We start from the raw sequence: 21,962 nt of genomic DNA, 5'->3' as shown, positions 1-21,962 counted from the left end.
CTACACGGTGGCTTTAAGAAAACAGCTCAGAGAAATTGAGAAACATGTGGCTGGAACTCGAAGCAGGGAGTTAGATAGCCTGGGGATGATGTATATGTTAAGTCTCTTACAGAGAAGACTTCAGAACCACAGTGGGAGAGACCACTGCAAGTAATTCTCACCACCTTCACTGCAATCAAAATCAAGGAGCAGAATGCCTGGATCCATCACTGGAGTGAAGAAAGCCCTAGAAGTCCCTTGGAGAGTGATATCAGAAGAGAATGAACTGAAACTAAAGCTTACTCAGGCAAAATGAGTATATTGCGGTCGGGAGTAGTTCATACTTTAGTTTACAGAATTGTTTTGTATGTAATTATAACTGAAGTTTTAGAACTAGAGAGTACCTCTATCCAAAGCAATGCTGAATGGCCTTGGTCCCAGGCATTTAATCAGTGTACAAGATCCGTGGGAGAAACTTCTGAGATAAAAGATTTAAACCTATCCACTGTAGTAATTCACGGGGATCAGGTACATGAGGAGCAGGAATGGCAGGAATGGGAACTGTGGACACTTCAAGGGATCAGAGGAGAAGAAATCAAGGTAGGGTGCCGGATGATAAATGGGACGGCTTATGAGAGACCAAATGAAATTAGTGTTGTAACCCCTCCTGGTGTATACGAACACCAGGAAGTTTGTGATAACCTAAGTGAATAAGACTGTTGGTGTAATTTCACCTTGATACAGCCTGTAGAAGTGACCTGCCTTTGAGCTCGAGTTGCTATCAGACTTTCATTTGAATTCAAAGTAGACACTGGACTTTTTGCAACAGCAGGGCCTTATACAACCCATACTAGTTCAGACTCTACCCAAACTTGAACCCAAAGTGTATGAAATAGGCCCCTACGTAGTAAAAAATGTGAGTGAACAACAGCTATTATTCAATCCAGAATGGTCTCTCAAAAGTGTTGAGTTGATAATGCAAATTAACATCTCAAAAATCCAACCAGCCTGCTCCTCCTTCCTAAAAACATCCTTTGAGGGCTGGGCAACATGGTTACAAAGAAAGGCATATCTCAGGAGCAGAATAAGAAAATATCTAATTGGCATATTTGAGACAGGATTTGGAGTTTTAAATAGAATTGATTCAGAAATACTGATGAATAAACTGGCCACTGCAGCAGGTAGCCTAACAAAATTGAAGCAGCCTTTACAGTCATCTCCATTGGCATTAGGAACTAGCCAGTGACAGATGTCAAAAGTACTGCCAAAGTAAGGAAGTATGAAAAGGCCGGGGACCAAGACCACAAGTTAATAGTAGAAGCACTTACTACAGTTCAAGATAATGTGTCTTTAGCTTTCAGTTGTATACAAGCACAGTTATGGATGCAGGCAACAGTAGTTCTGATCATACGGGAAAGGGGTGAAGGTAATTTTCCAGCTGAAATTCAGAGAATTGTTTGGCATAATACAACTGATTTTGAAAGGGAGTTTCAGTCCTGGTGGACTATGGTGAATTTCACCTATGATCCTGCTTCTAATGTGGCAACTGCCTTTGTGCTTACCATATGTAATGCCACTGTTTATGTTATCCATCCCATCATTGCTCTAGGATTAAACCATGAAAAAACAATACTCTATCCTTCAGAACATAGAGTGTGGGCACGAAAGATGAATGAAATGTGGCAAACAGTAAACTTAGAATCCTGCATTACTTGAGAGCAGATGGGATTCATTTGTGAAAGCAATACTATTAATGCCCAAGATGTGTGTCTAGAAACTGAACTGAGTATTCACCACTTTGAAATTCATCCAGTCACTGACCAGAAAACTGTGCTCGTATATACTGGAAAAGGGGGGTGTATGCCTGAGAACTGCCTGTGCTGCTGTAAAAATTGATAGCAATGATGTTATTTTGTCTAGTAGAAATCATTCTAATTTCTGTATTTTTAATTTTGTTAAGATTATCGGGTGTGATTTTTTGTACTCAGCCCCAGTGACATCCCACCAGCTGGTTAAAACGAATTACAAAATGTAACACAGATTATCACCTACCCCTACTGGGATGGACCTTACATTAGTAAAACAATTAATTAAGCACCAAGACCTACTGGAAATCTTGAAAGAAATCCAAGGAAGTGGAAAGAAAATCTTAATTACTGTCCAACATGATACAAAAGAAATAACTAGAATTCTGCAAAGAATAGAACAAAATGCAGATCATCACTGGTGGGATGTGGTCTTTAGGTGGTCACCAGCTACAAATAGAATCCTTAATAAGTTGTGTCATCCTACTGTAGTTTTGTTAATATTAGTTAGAATAAATTCAGGATTATCCATTATCAATCGTACATGGTAAAGCACTAAAGTACATTTGTTGTCATAGGAATTTGTATGAAGTAAAAGAATTTACTTCCTCCTTTTAGGAAAGGGGGGAATGAAGCAAAGTGAAAATTTTCCAGGATAGAAATCCATTTTAATTTAGGTGAAATGTACATTTTTGAGTTGAGTCTGTGGTTAGAAATCATAGTTATTTAGCCAGACTGCAAGGCCTAAGCTCAGTGAAGTTACTTCAGCGAAGGACAGAGATAAAGGGGAGGAGACAGAAGATGATAGAGAGAGACAGGGACTGCTGTAAGGGCAAGTCAGCCTGACCTCGAAATTCTTTCTGATAAAAAAGAACTAGTGGTAAAAGTCACATGAAACCCATAAAAAAGAATATGTATGAATCTATTGTGAAACTGTATGCATATGTATTTGAGAGAGAGATAAAAAGAGACCTGAAGTTCTCAGAGGTACGCATGCCTTTTGAGGAGAGTTTCCTCCACATGTGTCTGGCGCCGTAATAAAACATACCAAGCTTTACAACTTTTATGAAGTTGTGAGGTTTCTTCTTTTCTCTGCAAAACACAGGTGTCCTCTGTCCCTTGACACTTCCCCGCCCCGTACCTGGTTGGTGGTCCCCTGTGTTCCTTCCCTCCCCTTCTGTCCTGTGTAAAGGGGCGAGTAAACCATGTGGTTGGGAGTTCTCCTGGAGCCGTTGCTGGATTCGGAGGCCTGTGGGCCAGGAATAAAGCTCTGGATCGAAACCTTCCATCAGAACCGACTCCTTCACCTTGCCTTAAAGCTTCTCCACCAAAGGTAAACCTGAACTCCTGCATGCCTGGACTTGCCTCCAAGCGCCCAGCTGCAGCATCCAGCTAGCCAAAAGTGTCTCTGGGGTAAAATTCCACAGTTGCCGCTATTTGGTCAAGCAGCAAAGGCCAGACAAGCTCATGTACATTCTGTCTGGCTATATTGGTCATTATTTCAGTGGTAAATATAGTTTTAGGTTATAACATTATGTAAAATAGAAACTATGCAATTTAAGATACTTTTTCAACTAGCTCAAGAAAGAGATGGGATAATCAAGAAATTCTTTGCCCAGAGATAAGAGCAACAGGACACATAAAGCCCCAAAAGAAGAATTCTTGTGTCCTTATTGGAAAAGACCAACTTTCTTCCACCTCCTTCCTGACTTTGAGGAGCCAACAGGATTAACAGGGAGAACATGACAATAACCAGAGAACATCCTTTGTTTGAAAAGAATTTATGCAGCATGTATGAGATATATGAATATGCCACAGGCTATTACTTTTAAGGGCTAATCCTTTGTTAGCCTGTGTGCTTTCGGGGCATAATGGCCCAGGAGGCACCAGGACTGTTCGTATGTCTTTGTTTTTATTGACCTTTATTGTTCTGACTCTTGTTGTCCAAATTCTTAATACTCTAACATTTATTACTATCTTAATAACCATTTTATTGCTATTAATCTTTTAAAATTTAAAAAAAATGGATTTTTGTTTTTTGCAGTGTGCAATGAAATTTGGGACGAGTCTTCATTCATCATCTCCAGTGCACACTGCCCTTGGCCAGCACACTGGCCCGTTTTGGTACATCTGTGACACTTCTAGTTGAGGCAGAAAGAGTAATGGCATTTGAAGGCAAAACCAAGGGAAGAATGAGGCAGCCCAAACACCCTGTGCAGATGCAGGCCTTCAGCTGTGACTGGAGAGCATTGGGGTTCCTGCCACTTGGATTTGGATCCCTAAATGCAATAATCTCTTTGGCTGGAGGAGAGCCTTGCTCAAGTGAGAAAGCAGAAAGATCAGAGAGGGTGCTCGGGAAGGTCTCCTGTGGTGCAGAGCTGTCAGCGCCTGTGAGGTGAGAGCGGGCCCGGCCTTGCCCGGGCTGGAGCCCCAGCAGAGCCCCGGCAGAGGCCGGAGCAGCCTGAGCCCCGGCAGAGGCAGGCTGGAAGGAGGCCCTTGGAGCTGCAAGAGGCAGCAGCCGGGCGATGGGTGCCTCTTGCTCGAGCGGGCGAATCCTCCGCTCTCAGAGCCCAGGTGGCAGCTGGCTGCTGCGGAGGGGAAGCGCAGCCATGCTGGGCACAGCCCGGCCTGGAGGCATTGGCCATCTGGAGTGTGCCCAGGAGCAGAGAAAGGCCAAGGGCAGCTGCGGGCCGCTGGGCTGGCTGAGAATTCCTCCTCTTCTGCCAGCTGCCCTGAAACCCCTGGCAAAGGCCAGCAGTGTGTGCAGCACTCTGGGCACCAGGGCAGGGAGCCGGGCTGCTCGGCAGGCTGGAGCACAGGGCAGCTCCTTCAGGCCCGGCACTTGTGCCAGGGAAAGTGAGGCCAGCGTGAGGCAGGGACAGCTTGGCAGGGCCCATCTGCAGGAGCCAGCGCCTCACGCAGCTCTGGGAGGAAGCGCCTGCAATCCTGCAGTTCTGCACTGAGCCAGAGCAAAGATGTGAGATGCAGAGTGTTTGGAAGAAATATTCAGGCCCACCAGGCCAGCCTGCTTTGTGCTCTGTGGCACACAGCAAGCACTGTGCAATGCAGCTGTGAGCTGCTGGGAGAGAGGGCATTGGGGATGTGCCTGAGGTGAGTCAAGGGGTTAGCTGAAAATGTAATTAAGATAATTGAAAAGTGAGGATGACTCGAGGGGAATAGAATTGGGATAGTAGAAGACTGCATATTTTAGTTAAGATTTTAAAATTAGGTAAGAAGCTAAATTAGTAATACAGCTAGCAGTAATCACGACCCTTAGTTAAAGAGTACCAAATATATTAGGAACATAAAGCTAGGAGTGACAGGGATAGAGGAAGCAATTGTGAAGAAGCAGGGACCATAGAAATACCTTGCCTTAAGAATAATTGAACAGTTAGGAGAGGCTTGGACCATGAGCAGGTCAAAAGGTCTTGCCAACTGGCCATGAGAGAAGAGTTCACCATGAGGAAGACGGCTTTCTTCCTCCCATACAACCACTCCCTCATTTCAAAATCCAACCGACCCAGTCAAGGGAATACAATTGTGCAGCTGCAATAGATATTCAGCTGATAAAAATGCGAAGCAGGCAGGTAATAATTATGTATGATGGGTCCTTAGAAACCTAATGTAAAACCTTTTCTGTAGAAATAGAGAGCAGGAGTCTGCAACTCCTTGTACATGTCTTTGGAAACTAGTTCACATATGTCCAGCGGTGCAATAAATACCCTTCTTTTTTACTATAATTAGTTGAAGAGCCATCTGTCCATGCTTCAAGGGTTATGCTGGAGTAGTGAACTGATTTGGAAGGGAGCAGAAAAGTTTCAGCAGGCAATTTTTGGAAGAGATGGAAGCCTCTTGTGACTGAAGGGAAAACCATTTGGAAAGGAGAAATGATCCCGAAGTCCATACAATTGTATCTTTGTGTCTGAATTTAAATTAGGCTGAATATAGATAGCTTCATGCAATTTGTCTATAAATTTATCAAAGTCTTCATTCTTTCTTTGACAAATTTGTGTAAAGGACATGGTGTGTAACTTATCTGGAAGTGCAAGGATAGCATTATATGCTAGTTGTTGGCTCATCTGTAAGACTTGATCAATGCTCCTAGCCTGGGTAGTGGCAGTAGCCCAGGGCCCTTGGCCAAGTAACCGTTGTGCTGTTAAACCATACAGAGGATCACCTTGCACCCTAGCTCTTGCTGCTTCTTGAGGACATTTTTCCTCCCAGCTTTTATGAAACATCACCTGCTATTGGGGTGGCATTCTAAGTCTTATTAGGGTATGCACATCAGCTAGAATTAATGGGTTAGATGGAAAAATATACTGCAGAAGTGACTGTGTAAGTTGGGATTTTCAACTAAATTGTGAAATTGCAGCTCTCAATTTTTCTAAAATCTTCCAATTGAAAGGTTCTCAAACTCTACTTGCAGCATTAGTTACTACAGGAAAAGCTTCTACATCATTGGAGAGAAAAGTCCCTTCTACAATAGCTTCTGGAATAACTTTTTTCTACTTTCGTTACTGAGCTGCTTCTATTTCAGGGTCACATTCCAACTCTAATTCCACATTCTTAACAGCGTGAGAAGGAGGATTTTGTTTAACTGGCTCGAATGCTGGCTCAGAGACAGAATGGAGGAGTTTTTGCAAGAGAGTGGCAATATTCAGCTGATGCACAATCCAGCCTGCTTGTAATAATGGACAATGAACACGTTCACAAAGAATGAATTATAGACATATTCAGAATTGGGCTCGGTATGTCCTCGAAAAAGACACAAGAAGAACAGTCATCAGGACTCAGCAAGTTTGTCAGAAAGCTTGGGAAAGTGAGCCATGGGTAGGCCAGAAAACCCCAGCAAGATGCGTAAAAAATTAGATGATCCAATCAGCATTCTATTTTAGATGCGTGAACACCTAGGATTAACCAATCATGTATTAGGTAGAGACGCGTGGACAGCAGAGATTTATTTTAAATATACTCTTTTAAAGGATAATAAATTTGGCTTCACTAGATCATATTGGTCATGGTGTGATGTCCCAGAACCTCCGCGTCCCACAGCCTGTTCCCGCAGGAGGCTCTGGTGAGCCCCTTGCAGGACGCTCTGCCGTGCACGCAGCCCTTCTCCTGCCCGCCCAGAATGCTCCTGGGACAGCAGAGCACAAGCTGGCCGGCTCTGGGCTCAGCACAGCCCAAACAGAGGGGCAGGAAGACGCAGCAGCTGTTTTGCAGCCCTGCCCAAGAGAGGTGGGAAGGGTCTCCTCCCTCTGGTCTCACTTGGTTGGGTTTCTGACTGGCCCTGAGGCAGGGGCTGCCATTCCTCATTGTGGGGAGACCAGAGTTGCCAGAACCACACCGAGCCTGCAGGCACTGCCTGACAGTGCTGCAGCCAGGGATGGTCGCGCCTCTGAGTCTCAGCCACTCCCTGCTGCTGCTGCTGCTGCTGCTGCTCCATTTGCTTTTAGGCACACCCAGCGCTCACTGTTAGGCCATGACGGTCTCTGCTTCTGCCCTCTTCCTGTCCCTGTGTAGGGATGGAGAACTGCTGTTCTTTCAGGAATCTCTTTGTGAAGCCTTCTGGCATTGCAAGCTCCTTTGCCCTCAGTGGATGCTTGCCATGGAATCCCGCACAGCCGGGTTCACAGCATACTTGAGCTGGCTCTTCTAAAACACAGGGTCCTTGCTCCCTTCAGCGTGCTCAGCACAACCTTTAACTCCACGGTGCTGTGCAGCTGGAGCAGCAGGACAGGCACCTTTGCAGCCTGAGCTGCCCTTGTTCCTCTCTGTCCGTGCATGGAACACAGCACGGAGGAGAACGGCAGCAGGGCTCAGGTTTTGCGCTGCTTCAGCTCCACAGAGACACGGGTAAAGTGAAAAACCCAAACAGTTTATTAAGGGAAAGTGAAGCAAATGGGTGAGCTGGGAGGCAGAAAAGGGGATGGGCAGGGCCTGAGGGCTGCAGGGAGGGAGCTGCCAACAGGGAGAGAGATGGCAAGAGCTCCTGGAGCTTGGCACAGGCTCAGCTCTGAGCAGCCAGAGCTGTGCCTGGAGCTCCAGCTTGTCCATTCTGCTCTGCCGGCAATCCAATCTTCAATGGGCACTGGAAATCGCTGATGGACGCTGGTACATCTGATCCATCAGACAAAGTCCTGAAGATCTTCTTTCAAAGGTCATTTGAAGCAGTTTGCTCATGCACGATGGACTCTCCTCTTATTTCAGGGCTTGAAGAGCTGGAAGAGAGAGGAACAGAGTCAAGGTCAGAGGCCAGACTGAGGGAATCCAAGGAAAGCCTCCTGCTAGGGCCATCCCAGCCGGCTGCAGCGGCCCAAGCGCGGCTCTCACTGTAGCCGGGGCAGCAGCCGGGCCAGGGGCAGGGAGGGGCGCCGGGCTGCTGGCTCACCCATGAACCTGACGGCCGCCTCTCGCACGGGCCTCTGTGGGCTCTGCAGGTGAGGCAGGGCCCAGCGCAGGTGCTCGGCCGCTCGGCTCTCGTCCTGCAGCAGCTGCAGGGAACGCCGGCAGGGGAGGCTCGGCACCGGCTCTGCCACTCGGCCGGGCGCTCCCTGCTCCCAGCACCGGCCGAGCCAGCCCGCACGGCCCAGGGCAGGGAGCAGCGTGGGGGGCACAGGCGTCGGGCAGGGGCACAGCTGCCGGCCCCCGACACTGAGCACCAGGGCAGGGGCTGCCCCACTCCAGCCTGCGGCTGGGGCTCCCGGGCTGTCCTTACCAGGCTGTCAGCGAACTTCATCCACCGCTTCTTCCTCAGCAGCTCCTCGAGATCCCTCCTTCTCAGGGATCACCTGTGTGCTGCACAAAGCAGGGCTTCGCCAGAGGCCTGCAAAGCAGCAAAGAGCCGCAGGTGGCACCAGAGCCCAGGTGAGTCACATGGGAGCTGGCTCCCTGTGCCAAGGCCAGGGGAGGCTGGAGCCCGCGTGCTGCCGGGGCAGGAGGCGGCCGAGCCCCCTGCCAGGGATGCGGCAGCATCACACCAAACCTCACCTCAGCCACGTGGAGGTTCTCATGGTGCCAGTGTGAAATACAAAGTTGTGTTTTGTGTCAGGTACAAACAGGCGATGTGTGTAGTTGTGAATGAGAAATGTGTGGACCCCGATAATGGGAGAGCTGTGAATTCTATTAATAACTGAGGAAAATAAAGCATGAAAAAAGGCCTTTGAACCTATCTGTTGTTTGCAAATTAACCCTAGTTTATTTAGGAGCATTGGAATTAGGGTGTTAAAGTTGTTGCTTTTTGCCTGCATTTAATCCATAAAGAGTTCTGCAATAATAACCTTTTGAAGTATAATTTTAGAATATTAATTGTATCCTTGAAACTATAGCTTTGGAATATATATAAAGGAAATATGCTTATGTCACGCCTCATTGAAGCAGAGAAAAACAGCTTGAAAAAGGAAGATGAACATCACCTCAAGGGTTTATGGTTTCGACCAAAGGGAAGCTGGACATCACTGTTATGAGATTTATAGTCTCTGCAATTAAAAGGTGGACACGCATCTGGGGAGCTGGACCCCACCAGATGGGATTCGTCTTTCTTCTTTCGGAAACTGGACCGTCACCATCTGGGGATACTCCTTTGAGATACATCCTGAGAAATTAAAATCACAATAGTGTATAGAATTGTGATGTAATAATTTGGAATAAAAATTGCTGATGAGTAAAAGATTGGAAATAGAAACTGCGGAAAAAAGCTGATGAGTACCCTTATAAATACCTGTAACCCTCAATTATCGGTCTGCATTTGGAGGGAAAACTTCCCCCACTGTACCCAGCGCTGTATTTCTCATCCTTTACCATATTAAATAATAAATTGATTGCTGCTTGAATATTGGCCTAGTCAAGCTTCTTATTCATAACAAGAGCTGGGGGTTCCTTCCTCAGGAGAGCACCAGGGGATTCCCAATATTTTGGTTTGACATTTGAGGTCCTCTTTCCAGCCACCATGTTTTTAGGTTAGGGTGAGGGGTAAAAAGGGTCTTAGTGAACAGTGGATTCTGTTCTTCACGTCTAGACATCACTTTGATCCCTCAATTCCATGTTGGTTTGATGTTTTTAGGGGGTTTTGGCTAGGTTTGCTGAGGGGCTTCCTCATTTGCATGCCAACCCCGATGTCATTTCCATGCCAACTTGGTTGTCCCCTCCTCTTCACTGTCCCAGGTGCTATCCTCCTGGAAGCAGCAGGGTGCCGCTCCACAAAAAGGGGAATTCTCAACAATCAATAACAGGTAGTTAATGAAAAATTATTAACAACAGGTGATTACATCAACAAACAGTTAGAACTCCACCCTGGCAGCAACTGGCCCAACCTGGGAACTCTGCAACCTTTTAATAACATGGGCAACTTTTCTACTCATAACAGTATAACAACATAGAGAGGGTTTTGTGACATCACTGAGGGAGTTGTGACATCATACAGCTTCTGTGACATCATAGAGTAGGGTGTGTGGCCATAGAGGAGATCCTGCCATCACAGAGGGTGGCTCAGTGACATGAGAGAACGGGTTGTGACATCACTGACTGGCTGTGTAACATCATAGAGCAGGTTGTGACATCACAGAACAGATTCTTACATCACATTGTGGCTTTCTGACATCACAGAGTCTTTTGTGACATCACAGTACAACTGCCTGACATTCCAAGCTGACATCCCAGAGTTGGCTCTGTGACATCACAGGAGCCGTGTGACATCACAGGTGGCTGTGTGACATCACAGGGGCTGTGTGACATCATAGGGTCAGTGTGACATCACAGGGTCTGTGTGAGGTCCCTGGGGAGGTCACTCTGCCCCAGCCCCCCTCACAGCTCCCCCCAGAGCAGTCCAACCCTGCTCGTGCACAGTGGGGTCCCCTGTCCCCCCGGGTCCCCCCGGCCCCGCAGCCTCCCCCAGAGGATGTTCCACGACATCGACCCCAGAGCCTGACACGGGGACGGAGGGCGGGGGCCCTGGGGCTGGCACAGGGGAACAGGGACCCGCCGGCAGCGTCCCCGTGTGCCCCAGGGCCAGAGCCTGGGCCAGAGCTCCTTCACCCTGCTACCAATGAGGCCTTGAGAGCGCTGAAAAAATCCCCGGCAAGGGAGCAGCAAAAACCAGATTGAATTTTAAGGGACAGCAGCACAAAGTTCCTTGGCAAGAGTCACTCTGTTCTTGACTGGACACTTCAGGCACACCAAGGAAACAAAGCAACAACAAAACCAAATCAAATCCAGGCAATCAAACCAGAAATGAACTGAGAACTGTCCCTGTGTGTGTGTATGACACAAGCACAGTAAGGGCAAGGATAAAAGGAATATGGCCTAAAGCTTAACAGGCCTCACACTTAACAGGACTTAACTTACACCTTAAATGTAACCGATACCTTAAATTTCAAAGTTTAGCAAAACAACAGCACTTAACAGTATTTAACTTTACTTAGAACCTATGACTTAGCAATTTAACAGAAGAATAACACTTAACAATATTTAACTTAGCTAACAACTTAAATTAAACGTAACAATTTAGCAAAAGAACAACTCTTAGGAGAATTGAACTTAGCTTAGACCTCATGACTTAAACCTTACTTACAGCTATCTGGATATCTGACTGACTCAGCTATCCAAGGCACTCAAGCCCCTCAGAGAGCAGCATTTCTGCCACATTTTCCCAGCACAGGCACTACTGTGTGCACACAGACACAAAGAGTCACTGCAAGGCACCTGTGAGCAATTCCCCTGAGGACAGAGAATGCTCGCTGTGGATGCTTTGGCATCTCCCCAGAGGGTGAAGGGTTGAGCCTGGAGGAGTGGGGGGATCGGCCCAGGCTCCGTCGTTGTTGGGGATCCCCGAGTGCAGCAAACGGGAGAGTTCCCGACTGGGAGAGGCCCCACTCAGAGGGAGTCGCTGGCCCAGGAGAGCTCCAAGGGCTCCTTTTGGAGCGCTGTTTGTAGGGCCCCAAGAGAGGGGCTCCAGTCCCAGCAACGGTTCATCCTGGCCGCACTTGGCACCAACAGCTTTCTTTGGCAGTGTGAGAACAGGGATGTTTTGCCATGGACGGAGCAAAAACAGTTCCCAGGGCTGCTCCTACAGAACCCAGGAGCTGGTTGGGCAGCAGCAGTGCCTGGAGCAGACAGTGTTTGTGATGAGCTGCAGAGGAGCTGAGCCCAGGGGCTGTTGGCCAAGGCCGAGGCCCAAGGAGCATTTCTCAGCTGGCAGGGCGGCCTGAGAAGGGGAGGGAGGAATGCAGCAGCACAGGGCCCATGGAACCAAGGGATCATTGTGACCCTGTTGGGCCCTGTGAGACCAAGGGACCATTGTGACACAGTGAGGCCTTATGGAACCAGAGAGACCATTGTGACAATGGAGATACCTACAGAACCAAGAGGACTATTGTGATACTGTGGGGCCTCATGAAACTAAGAGGCCTTTGTGACATTGCAAGGCTTCATGGAACAGAGAAGTCACATGACATTGTGGGGCCTGGGGAGCCACGGAGACCATTGTGACACTTCAAGGTCTCATGAAATGAAATTGCCACTGTGACACTGCTGGACCCCATACAACCAAGGGTCCCTTGTGACACTGCAGGTCTTCTTGTAATTAGGAGGCCATTGTGACACTGCTGGACCCCATAGAATCAAGGCACCATTGTGACACTGTTTGGCCCCATAAAAGCAAGGGAACATGGAACAGCACTGGCTGGTTTGGCCTCCTGTTGACTGCCTGACTGGTCAAACTCATCTTGGCATGTTGGGGGGTCTCTTCTTATCAGCTGCTGAAACACTGGTGCTCCGTGCTTTCCTTCCTATGGGAAAGATCTGTCCTTCTTAGCCAGGTGCCCACGGCCAGAATTGGGATTTCCACCTCCAACATTGCCTGTTGTGAAAGACTGCAGGAGATTGTTGGCTGGAAACATTTTGTGTGCCAGGGAGGAAGGGGCAGGTCCAGTCTTGCCCTGCCATGCCCTGCCCTGGAAACACAATCCCCCCAGAGCCTCTATCCCAGCCCAGCAGTGTCTGCCGGTCCCTGGCACAGCACAGGCAATGCTCCACAGCCACCTCTGCAGCCTCAGCCCAGCTCCTGAGGGACCAAATGAGCCCAAGTCCCACCTGGGGGAAGGGCCCAGGAAGACCAAGGGGTATTGAAGGCTGACCACAAGGCAAGCACACATCTTGGCCCTACCTCACCTTGGAATTTCCATCTGAGCACTGCTGGAATCCAGGAGTGGATAGTTCTGTGTGTTTGTTTGTCTGTGTGCTTCTCTGTATTTTTTTGTCTGTCTCTCTTTCTGTGTCTACTTCTTCTATATATATCCTCTTGCAAATTTTGAGTAACTTAAAATTGAATAGGCTTGGAGCTTGTGAAGTTGAATGGCATATGGTAATGCTTTGAGCTGTGTTTTTTGTTGATTGAATGTCATATTAAACCTTTTGCAAAAGTTTCTCTGATTTTCTAAAGTTGACAGTAAAGGTTATTTTGCTCTTTTGAACTTTTTAGAGTCTCCTTTTGGTATTTCTCAAGCACATAAAACTCAGAGGACACAAACAATTGAGTTTCCATTTAAATGTCTCCTTGAGAGAGTTTTTTGGGGGATGGGAGTCAGGGCTTGTCTGTCCTGCTTGGCACAGCCCAGGCAGGACTTCCCCAGCCGCATTCCACACTCCATTTCCCAGCTGGAGCCGCTGCTGCCTCTTAGTTGTGCTGCCCCTGCCCCAGGGACGCTCTCCTTGTCTGCACATTCCCCCACGGTCTCTGGGCAGGGATGGCCTCAGTGGGGGCTGCTGACATCCTCAGCAACTTGGAGGCTGCTGCTGAATTTTCCTACTCCAGAGGCTTGTTCAGCCTTCAGCTCTTCAGTGCAGGAATTCAGTGTCCCAGGGCTCAGTAACATACAGAACAGCTGAACAAGCCAAGCCTCTGGGAATAATTATATTTCAGTTTCCAAGTAATTTGTAGTTAAATAGATCTCAGTAGTGTATTCAAAGTGAATACATGATATTTAAAAAGACAGTGAGAAAACATTTTTAAAGTCCTGATAGTTTTGTTTTCCTGGTAATTCCATGATATGTGCAATCTCCAATTGACATTGAATCCAAGTACCTCCTTGTGCAGTTTGAATAGATATGGAAATCAAGACCCTTCATGGCTGACAATCAATCAGACTCTGTCCCTACCCCCACCCCACCATTTCCCCCATTTAAGCCCTGGCACTCAGAGCAGCCTTGTGCAAATCTGAGCTCCCTCCAGCCCAGGCTGCACCTGCAGCTTTAAGCTCCTTGGCTCCAACTCCCACCTGCTTTCCTTGGAGAAGGAGCTGCCTGAGACACAGAGGGATGTTCACTTCTTGTCAGCCAACAAAGCCAAGGGAAGGCACAGCTCCATCAAATGCAAAAATCAGTCTTGTCCCTGGATCTACCCCGCACCTGATCCCCACAGCCTCTCCTGTTTCCTTCATTCCTCTTTGCCAGGGACTTTCTGGTACAAGGAAGCTCTGCTCTGGCTATGGAGGATGGTGGAAGTGCCACCACTGGAGTGGGAAGCACAGCTCATCAGGGTTTCTGTCCTTTAGGGGTCAGGAACTGATGAGACTCAGAGACACAGAAAGATTCTCTTCATGGCCAACGGACCACAGTGGAACAGGACACAATTTAATAACAATCACGCTCTTCCCTGAGCTATGTGCAATGTCCCAGCAGCATCTGATGAACCCACCATTCACACGTGATTTCCATACTAAAATTAATTTCAGAGAAACATGGTTCTGTGATAGATATAGGCACAATTAAGTTCTTGTATCAGGATGCTCGTTCTGTAGTGGGGACAAAATAGCTCAAACAATTCCTGATTTGCAAAGCTGTCAGTGGCAGATGGAGAAGGGGCTCAGGCTGCTTTTGGTGTTGAGGAAGTGCTGAAACCAGCCTGACTCATTTCATGTCTTCCTGTCCGGGCTGATCTCCCCTCTTTCCCCTTCCACCCATTGGCTTTTGTCTCCCACCAGGCCCCCTGGTGAAGAGCCTGGCTCTGTGTTCTTCATCCCCTCCTCGCTGGCACTGCCAGGCTGGCATGAGGAGCCCCTCAGCTTTCCCTGCTCAGGGCTGGACAAGCCCAGCTCCCTCAGCCTCTGCTCACAGCCCAAGGGCTCCAGCCCCACCTTGGAGGCCCTTCCCAGACCCTGCTCCAGCTTCCAGACATCTTTCCTGCCATGGAGAACCCAATCCAGGCCACAGTGACTGGATAACCCATGTCCTTGCTGTCCTGGTCATACAGCCCTGGCTCCTTGTCCCCATGTCAGGCTCTGGGGTGGATCCTGTGGAACATCCTTTGGTGGAGGCTGTGGCTCCAGGTGGGCCGGGGGGATCCTGGGGGACAGGGACCCTGCTGGGCATGAACAACATTGGACTTGTTGGGAGAAACTGTGAGGGGGAGCTGGGGCAGAGTGACCAACCCAGTGACCTGACACAGCCCTGCTGGGATGTCACACAGCCCCTCTGGGATGTCACAGCCCATTCTCCAATGCCCCACAGATGGTCTGTGATAGAACAGCCTATCTGTGATGTCACAGCTGGCTATGTAATGTCACAGAGGCAGTCTATGATGTAATAGCCCACTCTGTGTCCTCATGTAACCAGATGATAAATTGTCTCCGCCTGGTGAACTCACACCTGGAGCTTGTTCTCCACAACCCCAAGCCTATGGAGGCCACACAATGCCCATTGTGTGAGAAGGGGAACTGCAAGTTCAGCAGCCTCAGTGTTCTGCAAGCTCAGCCAGGCCCACTGGAACATTGGGGTCCATGACCACCAGGGACCACCAGAGAGACCCCCAGGGTCTGGAAGAACACATGGATAAAGGGGAGGGGAAATATGTTATTGATTTTGGGGAAATTATTATCATATGTATGTCTAGTCTAGGACAATCAATGAATATGTGTGCAAAATACAGAATAGAAACAGAAACTTTCCTGTACTCAGCATGCACAGCTTTGGGAGGAGTCATCCCCCGTGCATCCAGCTGAATAAAGAATGCTGCTTCTTAATGCTACATTGGTGTTAAGGAGTTTTCTGTTTTACAGAATTTTTGGTAACACTCCCACTGCCAAGAAAAGCTCTGTCTCCTGCTGTGCACAGAGAAGGGCTGGTGGCAGATGTGGGGCTCAGAGGCTGCCTGGGGCACAGTGACCATGAAATAATGAAGTGTTCAATGTTCTGTGAAAGAAGGAGGGGCAGCAACAAAACTTCAACACTGGAATTAGGAAGGGCAGACTTTGATCTATTTAGGATGCTGATGTGTGGAGTACTAAATCTGGTACTGATCTTTTTAGGGGACACAGGCCTTAAGAACCAAGGGGTCCAGGAAGGATGGACACATTTCAAGAAAGTAATCTTAAGGGGGAAGGAGCAGCCTGTCCCAGTGTGGCAAAAGATGAGCTAGTGAGGTAAATGACTGGCCTGGCAGGGCATGGAGGTTTTGTAGGAACTCAGGGAAAAAGGGCCAGCAACTCAGGAAGTTTTTAAGGATATTGTTAGGTTATGCAGGAAGAAAAGTTGAGAGGTGAAAGCTCAATTAGAACCTAACCTGGCGGTTTCTATAAGAAGAATAAAAAATTGTTTTTATAAAATTTTATAGCAAAAGGAGGGAGAGGGAGAACCACAACCCTTTATTGATTGCAGTTGAGAACAGAGTAACTGAAGATAAGTAAAAGACTAAGCTACTTAATATCTTCTGTCAATTTTCAATATTAGGACAGGCTGTCCTCAGGACAAGTGCTCTCCTAAGCTGGTAGATGGGCACAGGGACCAGAACAGGCCCTGTAATCCAGGAGGAAGCAGCTGGTGACCTGCTGAGCCACTCAGATTCTCACAGGTGTGTGGGATCAGATGGGACCCATCCTAGGAGGATGAGGGAGCTGTGGATGATCTCCCCAAGCTGCTCTCCATCATTTACCATCAGTCCTGGCTCAGAAGGGAGGTCCCAGAGGACTGGAGGTGCCAGTGTGAGCCCATCCCCAAGAAGGGCTGGAAGGAGGAGCTGGGCAACTCCAGGCCTGTCAGCCTGATCTGGGTGCCCAGCAAGGTTATGGAACAGATCACCCTGAGTGCCATTACAGGGCACCCACAGGATGGTCGAGGGATCAGAGCCAGTCAGCATGAATTTAGGGGTGGCAGGTCCTGCCTGACCAACCTGATCTCCTTTTATGACCAGGTGACCCACCTATGGATGCAGGAAATGCTGTGGATGTTGTGTGCTTGGACTTCAAAGCCTTTAAAACAATGAGCCACAGAATTCCCTGGAAAAACTGCAGCCCATGGCTTGGACATGTTCACCCTTCCCAGGGTAAAGAGCCAGCTGGAGGCTGGGCCCAGAGAGTGGTGGGGATGGTGCTGCACCCAGCTGGTGTCCAGGCACTGGCGGTGTCCCCCAGGGATCTGTGCTGGGCCCAGTCCTGTTTAATCTTTTCATTGATGATCTGGGTGAGGGGATCGAGTCCACCATTCACAAATTGCTGATGGCACCAAGCTGGGTGTGATTGTGGATCTGCTGGAGGGCAGGACAAGAAGACATAGCCTTAAGGTGCACCAGGGGAGGGTCAGGCTGGACAATAGGAAGAAGTTCTTCACAGAAAGGGTGAGTGGGCATTGGAATGGGCTGGCCAGGGGAGAGGTGGCAGAGTCACTGTCCCTCTCCAGTGGCACTTAGTGCCATGATCTGGGTGACAAGGCAGTATTAGGGCATTGGTTGGACTTGATCATCTCAAAGGTCTTTTCCAGCCTATTTGATTCTGTCATTCTGTGATGATTGGGATATTCTGGGGCCATTGTGACACTGCAGGGCCTAGTGGAACTAAGAGGACCATGGTGACACTGTGCAGCCCCACAGACCCAGGGGTCCACTGTGGTGCTCTGAGGCCAAATGGACCCACGGAGTGCTCCGTGACACTCTGGGTCTTCATGGAACCACAGAGACCATTGTGACACTGCAGGGCCTTGTTTAACCAAGGGGTTTCACCATTTTGGCACTGCAAAACCAAGGAGACCATTGGGAGACTCCAGGGCCCAGTGGAACCAAGGGGACATTGTGACACTTCTGGATCCTGTGTAACCAAGGGGCCACTGTGACACGATGGGGCCTCAAGGAATCTGGAAGAACGTTGTGACAGTGTGTGGCCTTGTGGAAACAAGGAGTCCATTGTGACACTGAGGGGACTTGTGGAACCACAGGCACCATGGTGACAGTGTGGGACCTCGTGTAACCATAGGGGCAATGTGACACTTGGGGGCCTCATGGAAACAAGGGCCCACTGTGGAACTGCAGCACCAACGAGAACGTTATGACACTGTGAAGTCCCACAGAACCAAGGGGTCAACTGTCACATTTTGGGGCCCTATGGAACCAAGGAGACCAGTGTGACAGTGCTGGGCCTAGTGTAACCAAGAGGCCATTGTGACACTGAGGGGCCCCATGGAACCAAGGACATCTTTGCAAATGACACCAAGCTGGATGTGAGTGTTGATCTGCTGGAGGTCAGGAGGGCTCTGCACAGGGCCCTGGACAGGCTGGATCCAGGGCCCAAATCCAAAAAGGTGAGGTTTAGAAAGACCAAGTGCTGGGTTCTGCACTTTGGCCAGAACAACCCCTGCAGTGCTACAGGCTGGGGACAGAGGGGCTGGAGAAAAGGCAGGCAGAAAGGAACCTGCAGGGACTGATGGACAGCAGGCTGGGCATGAGCCAGCAGAGTGCCCAGGTGGGCAAGAAGGCCAATGGCTCCTGGCCTGCATCAGGAATGGTGTAGCCAGCAGGAACAGGGCAGGGATTCTTCCCCTGTGCTGGGCACTGCTTGGGCAGCACCTCGAGTGCTGTGTCCAGTTGTGGGCCCCCTGGGGTGGGCAATAAGAAGAAATGTGAAGCAGGGGGTATAAAGAAAGCAAATGTGAAGCAGAGGAAATGCTCAGGGCAGTTTGGGGGCAGCTGCCAGGCAGCCGTGGCTCTGAACAACAGCGTCTGCAGTGGGACAGGAAACTCCCAGCTGATGGGAAAAAACTTTCTGGCTGAGTGCAGAGGCCCAGACAAAGCTGAGTGGTTTCCCTGGTGTCCCCCAACCCTTGCTGGACCCAGGGGTTGATGGCATTTGTGCTCCCTCAGGTTCATATCCCCACATCAACAGCATGGGGGTGCTCCCCCTGCTGTGGGCTATGCAAACAGGGGCTGCTGAGCCAGTGCTGCCGTGTCTGTGCCTGCAAGGATGGGGCATCTCTGTGAGCCAGGGGAGAGGCCAGGGCTGCAGAGGGGGGATGTTGTTGGCAGCTCCATCAGGACGCTCTGGGACGCTGCCCTGGGCTGTACAGCGCACTGGGGATGGATCAGCCCCTGCTCTGCTGCTCCTTCCTGTCTGCCCCAGGGCCCTTGCAGAGCCCCAGCCCTGCTGTTTGCCCCCAGACTGCCCACGGCCAGCCTGGGGCTTCTCACGGGGGTTTTCTGTGCTGAGCATTGGCCTGGCCGTGTTCTTGAGAGAGCCTGGGCAAGGAGCCTGGAGCCCCCAGGCCCTGGCCTGAGGCATCAGCTCTGCCCCAGCAGTGCCCATGGCCTGTCCCTGCTGCAGCCCAGGCACTGCCACCCCCAGGACTGTGCCCGGCCCCGAGAGCACTCAGGACCTGCAGCAACACCAGGGCCACCAGGGCAGTGGGGCAGGGCCACGGCAGCAGCACTGGCAACACCAAGTGCTGCTGCTGCTGGGCACAGCTGCTGTGCCAGCCCTGATCTGCCCCCAGCTCTGCACACAGACATTGCTGCTGCAGCTCCAGAGAAGGCAACAAAAGGGCATCTCTGCAGAAAACTCTGCCTGGAGATCCTTTAGAGGCACCAGGGATGCAGCCCGTCATTGACACAGTATGTGGCCACAGAGAAGGCAGAAAGTAACAAAATGAGAAATTGCACAAGCAATGATATTTATCTGTGGACAATATAATGAAAGTAAAACAAAGGAAAAAACACCACAACCAAAGCAACAAAAAGTATCAAGGATGACTTTTATTACAAATGATTTGCAGAAAGTGGCCAGCATTTAAATGTTTTTGAAAGCATCCAGTCATCAGTGTCCACACTGCAGCCTTGAGCTCCTGGTTCCTCAGGCTATAGATGAGGGGATTCAGGACTGGCGGCACCACCGAGTACAGAACCGACAGGGCCAGATCCAGCAATGGGGAGGAGATGGAGGAGGGCTTCAGGTAGGAAAATGTGCCTGTGCTGAAAAAGAGGGAGACCACAGCCAGGTGAGGGAGGCAGGTGGAAAAGGCTTTGTGCCGTCCCTGCTCAGAGGGGATCCTCAGCACGGCCCTGAAGATCTGCACATAGGAGAAAACAATGAACAAAAAACAACCAAATACCAAAAAGACAGTAACAGAAAGAAGACCAAGTTCCCTGAGATTAGAGTGTGAGCAGGAGACCTTGAGGATCTGGGGAATTTCACAGAAGAACTGGCCCAGGGCATTGCCATGGCACAGGGGCAGGGAAAATGTATTGGCCATGTGCACCAGAGCATTGAGAAAGGCACTGGCCCAGGCAGCTGCTGCCATGTGGGCACAAGCTCTGCTGCCCAGGAGGGTCCCGTAGTGCAGGGGTTTGCAGATGGACACATAGCGGTCATCACAGTCAGCAGATAAAACTCTGCTCCAATGAAGAACATAAAGAAAAAGAGCTGTGCAGCACATCCTGTGTAGGAGATGTTCCTGGTGTCCCAGAGGGAATTGTGCATGGCTTTGGGGACAGTGGTGCAGATGGAGCCCAGGTCGCTGAGGGCCAGGTTGAGCAGGAAGAAGAACATGGGTGTGTGCAGGTGGTGGCCGTAGGCTACGGCACTGATGATGAGGCCGTTGCCCAGGAGGGCAGTCAGGGAGATGCCCAGCAAGAGGCAGAAGTGCAGGAGCTGCAGCTGCCACGTGTCTGCCAGTGCCAGCAAGAGGAAGTGCCTGATGGAACTGCTGTTGGACATTTGCTGTCTCCAGACATTGGAACCTTTTCAAGAAGGAATTACAGTGATAATTGAGGGGAGATTTCTCACAGAAAAGGCAAAGTTATTTCTCATAGACCCATTTCTTCCACTAAACAACTGCCCCTGTCCATGTCTCAGAGATCTTCCTTCAACTCTGTTGCTGGAGCCCTGATTGCTGCTGGCCAATGTTGTGTGAGGAGCTGGACCTTGGTCTGCAGGAAACCTGGGAGTCAGCCCTGACCCCCAGTCAGTGCAGGGGCACATTAAGGGCAGGGGCCAGTCCTGTTTTTGGGATTTGTATAAAGAATGTTGAGTCAAGGCAGAGGAGCTGACTGCATGAAGGGATGGGGATTGCAGGAGGCAGAACAAGAGATTTTGCTGCACCTGGGGAGAACAGAGAGTCCAGGGAGTCAGGCGGATTGTCTGAGGCTTAGTGCAGACTGAGGGGACCTGCTCTGTCCCTCTCTCCTGTTCCAACTGCCCTGCACTTGCACCTTTCTGAGATCCACTCCTGCGTTAGCCTGGACAGCCAAGAGACACAGCTGAGAGCAGAGAATCCCTGGCACACAAAGGGGCTCCTGCCTTTCCCAGAGTCAGAACAGTGGGCTCATTTCCAGCCCCCCAGGCTGCCCTGCCCAGAGCTCCCCAGGCACAGGGAGCTGGGACACCCCATTGCTGTGCTTAGCCTGCACAGGAGGAGCCCAAGGGCTGGGCCTGGCCCTGCAGCTGGAACTGCCATTGCAGAGAGCCCCTCAGCAATGCCAGAAGCACCTGGGCAAGGCAAGGGGAGAGAGAGAGCCGGGCCTGAGTAAAAGCCTTTCCCTGGCCAGCCCTGCCCAGCCCCTGCCAGGCAGCAGCAGGGCAGGACAGTGGCCTTCAGGCCCTGGTCAGCAGGGAATGGGCACATGGCCGCAGAGATGCCCTTCATCTCTGGGGCTGCTCTGCCGGCCCAGGAGGGACTGAGGGCCCCGAGCCCCCGGGCTGAGGGCTGTGCTGGCTGCGAGGGGACACAAGAGCTGTGCTGCTCAGAGCAGTTTGTGCCCTGCAGGGCAGGCCCGGCAGGTGGCACATCTGCCCTGCAGCGCTTCCCTCAGCACTGCCTCCCTCCCTGCTTGCCCACGGCTCTGCTGCTGGAGCTGTCCCAGCCCCAGCTGCTCCTGTGGCCCCGGGCTCCTTCTCTGCCAGAGCTGCCAGAGCCCAGCCCAGCCCCTGA

The 21,962-nt window shown here is 50.2% G+C and overlaps 1 protein-coding gene across 1 annotated transcript; it reads right to left on the bottom strand.

Moving 5' to 3' along the window:
- Positions 1 to 7,990: 7,990 nt before the first annotated feature.
- LOC128948124 (olfactory receptor 14J1-like) lies at positions 7,991 to 20,375 on the bottom strand (the record flags this gene model as incomplete). The annotated part of the gene is made up of 2 exons (XM_054292707.1): positions 7,991 to 8,005; positions 19,914 to 20,375. Coding segments are annotated over 2 exons (477 nt in total), but the record flags the coding sequence as incomplete, so codon positions are not given.
- Between the last annotated feature and the right edge of the window lie 1,587 nt (positions 20,376 to 21,962).

This window comes from Melozone crissalis, unplaced genomic scaffold, assembly GCF_028551555.1.
Source record: "Melozone crissalis strain CALT ecotype California unplaced genomic scaffold, PUWL_Pcris_2 ptg000114l_1, whole genome shotgun sequence".
Lineage (NCBI taxonomy): Eukaryota > Metazoa > Chordata > Aves > Passeriformes > Passerellidae > Melozone > Melozone crissalis.
This window is presented reverse-complemented; position numbering and strand designations above follow the sequence as displayed.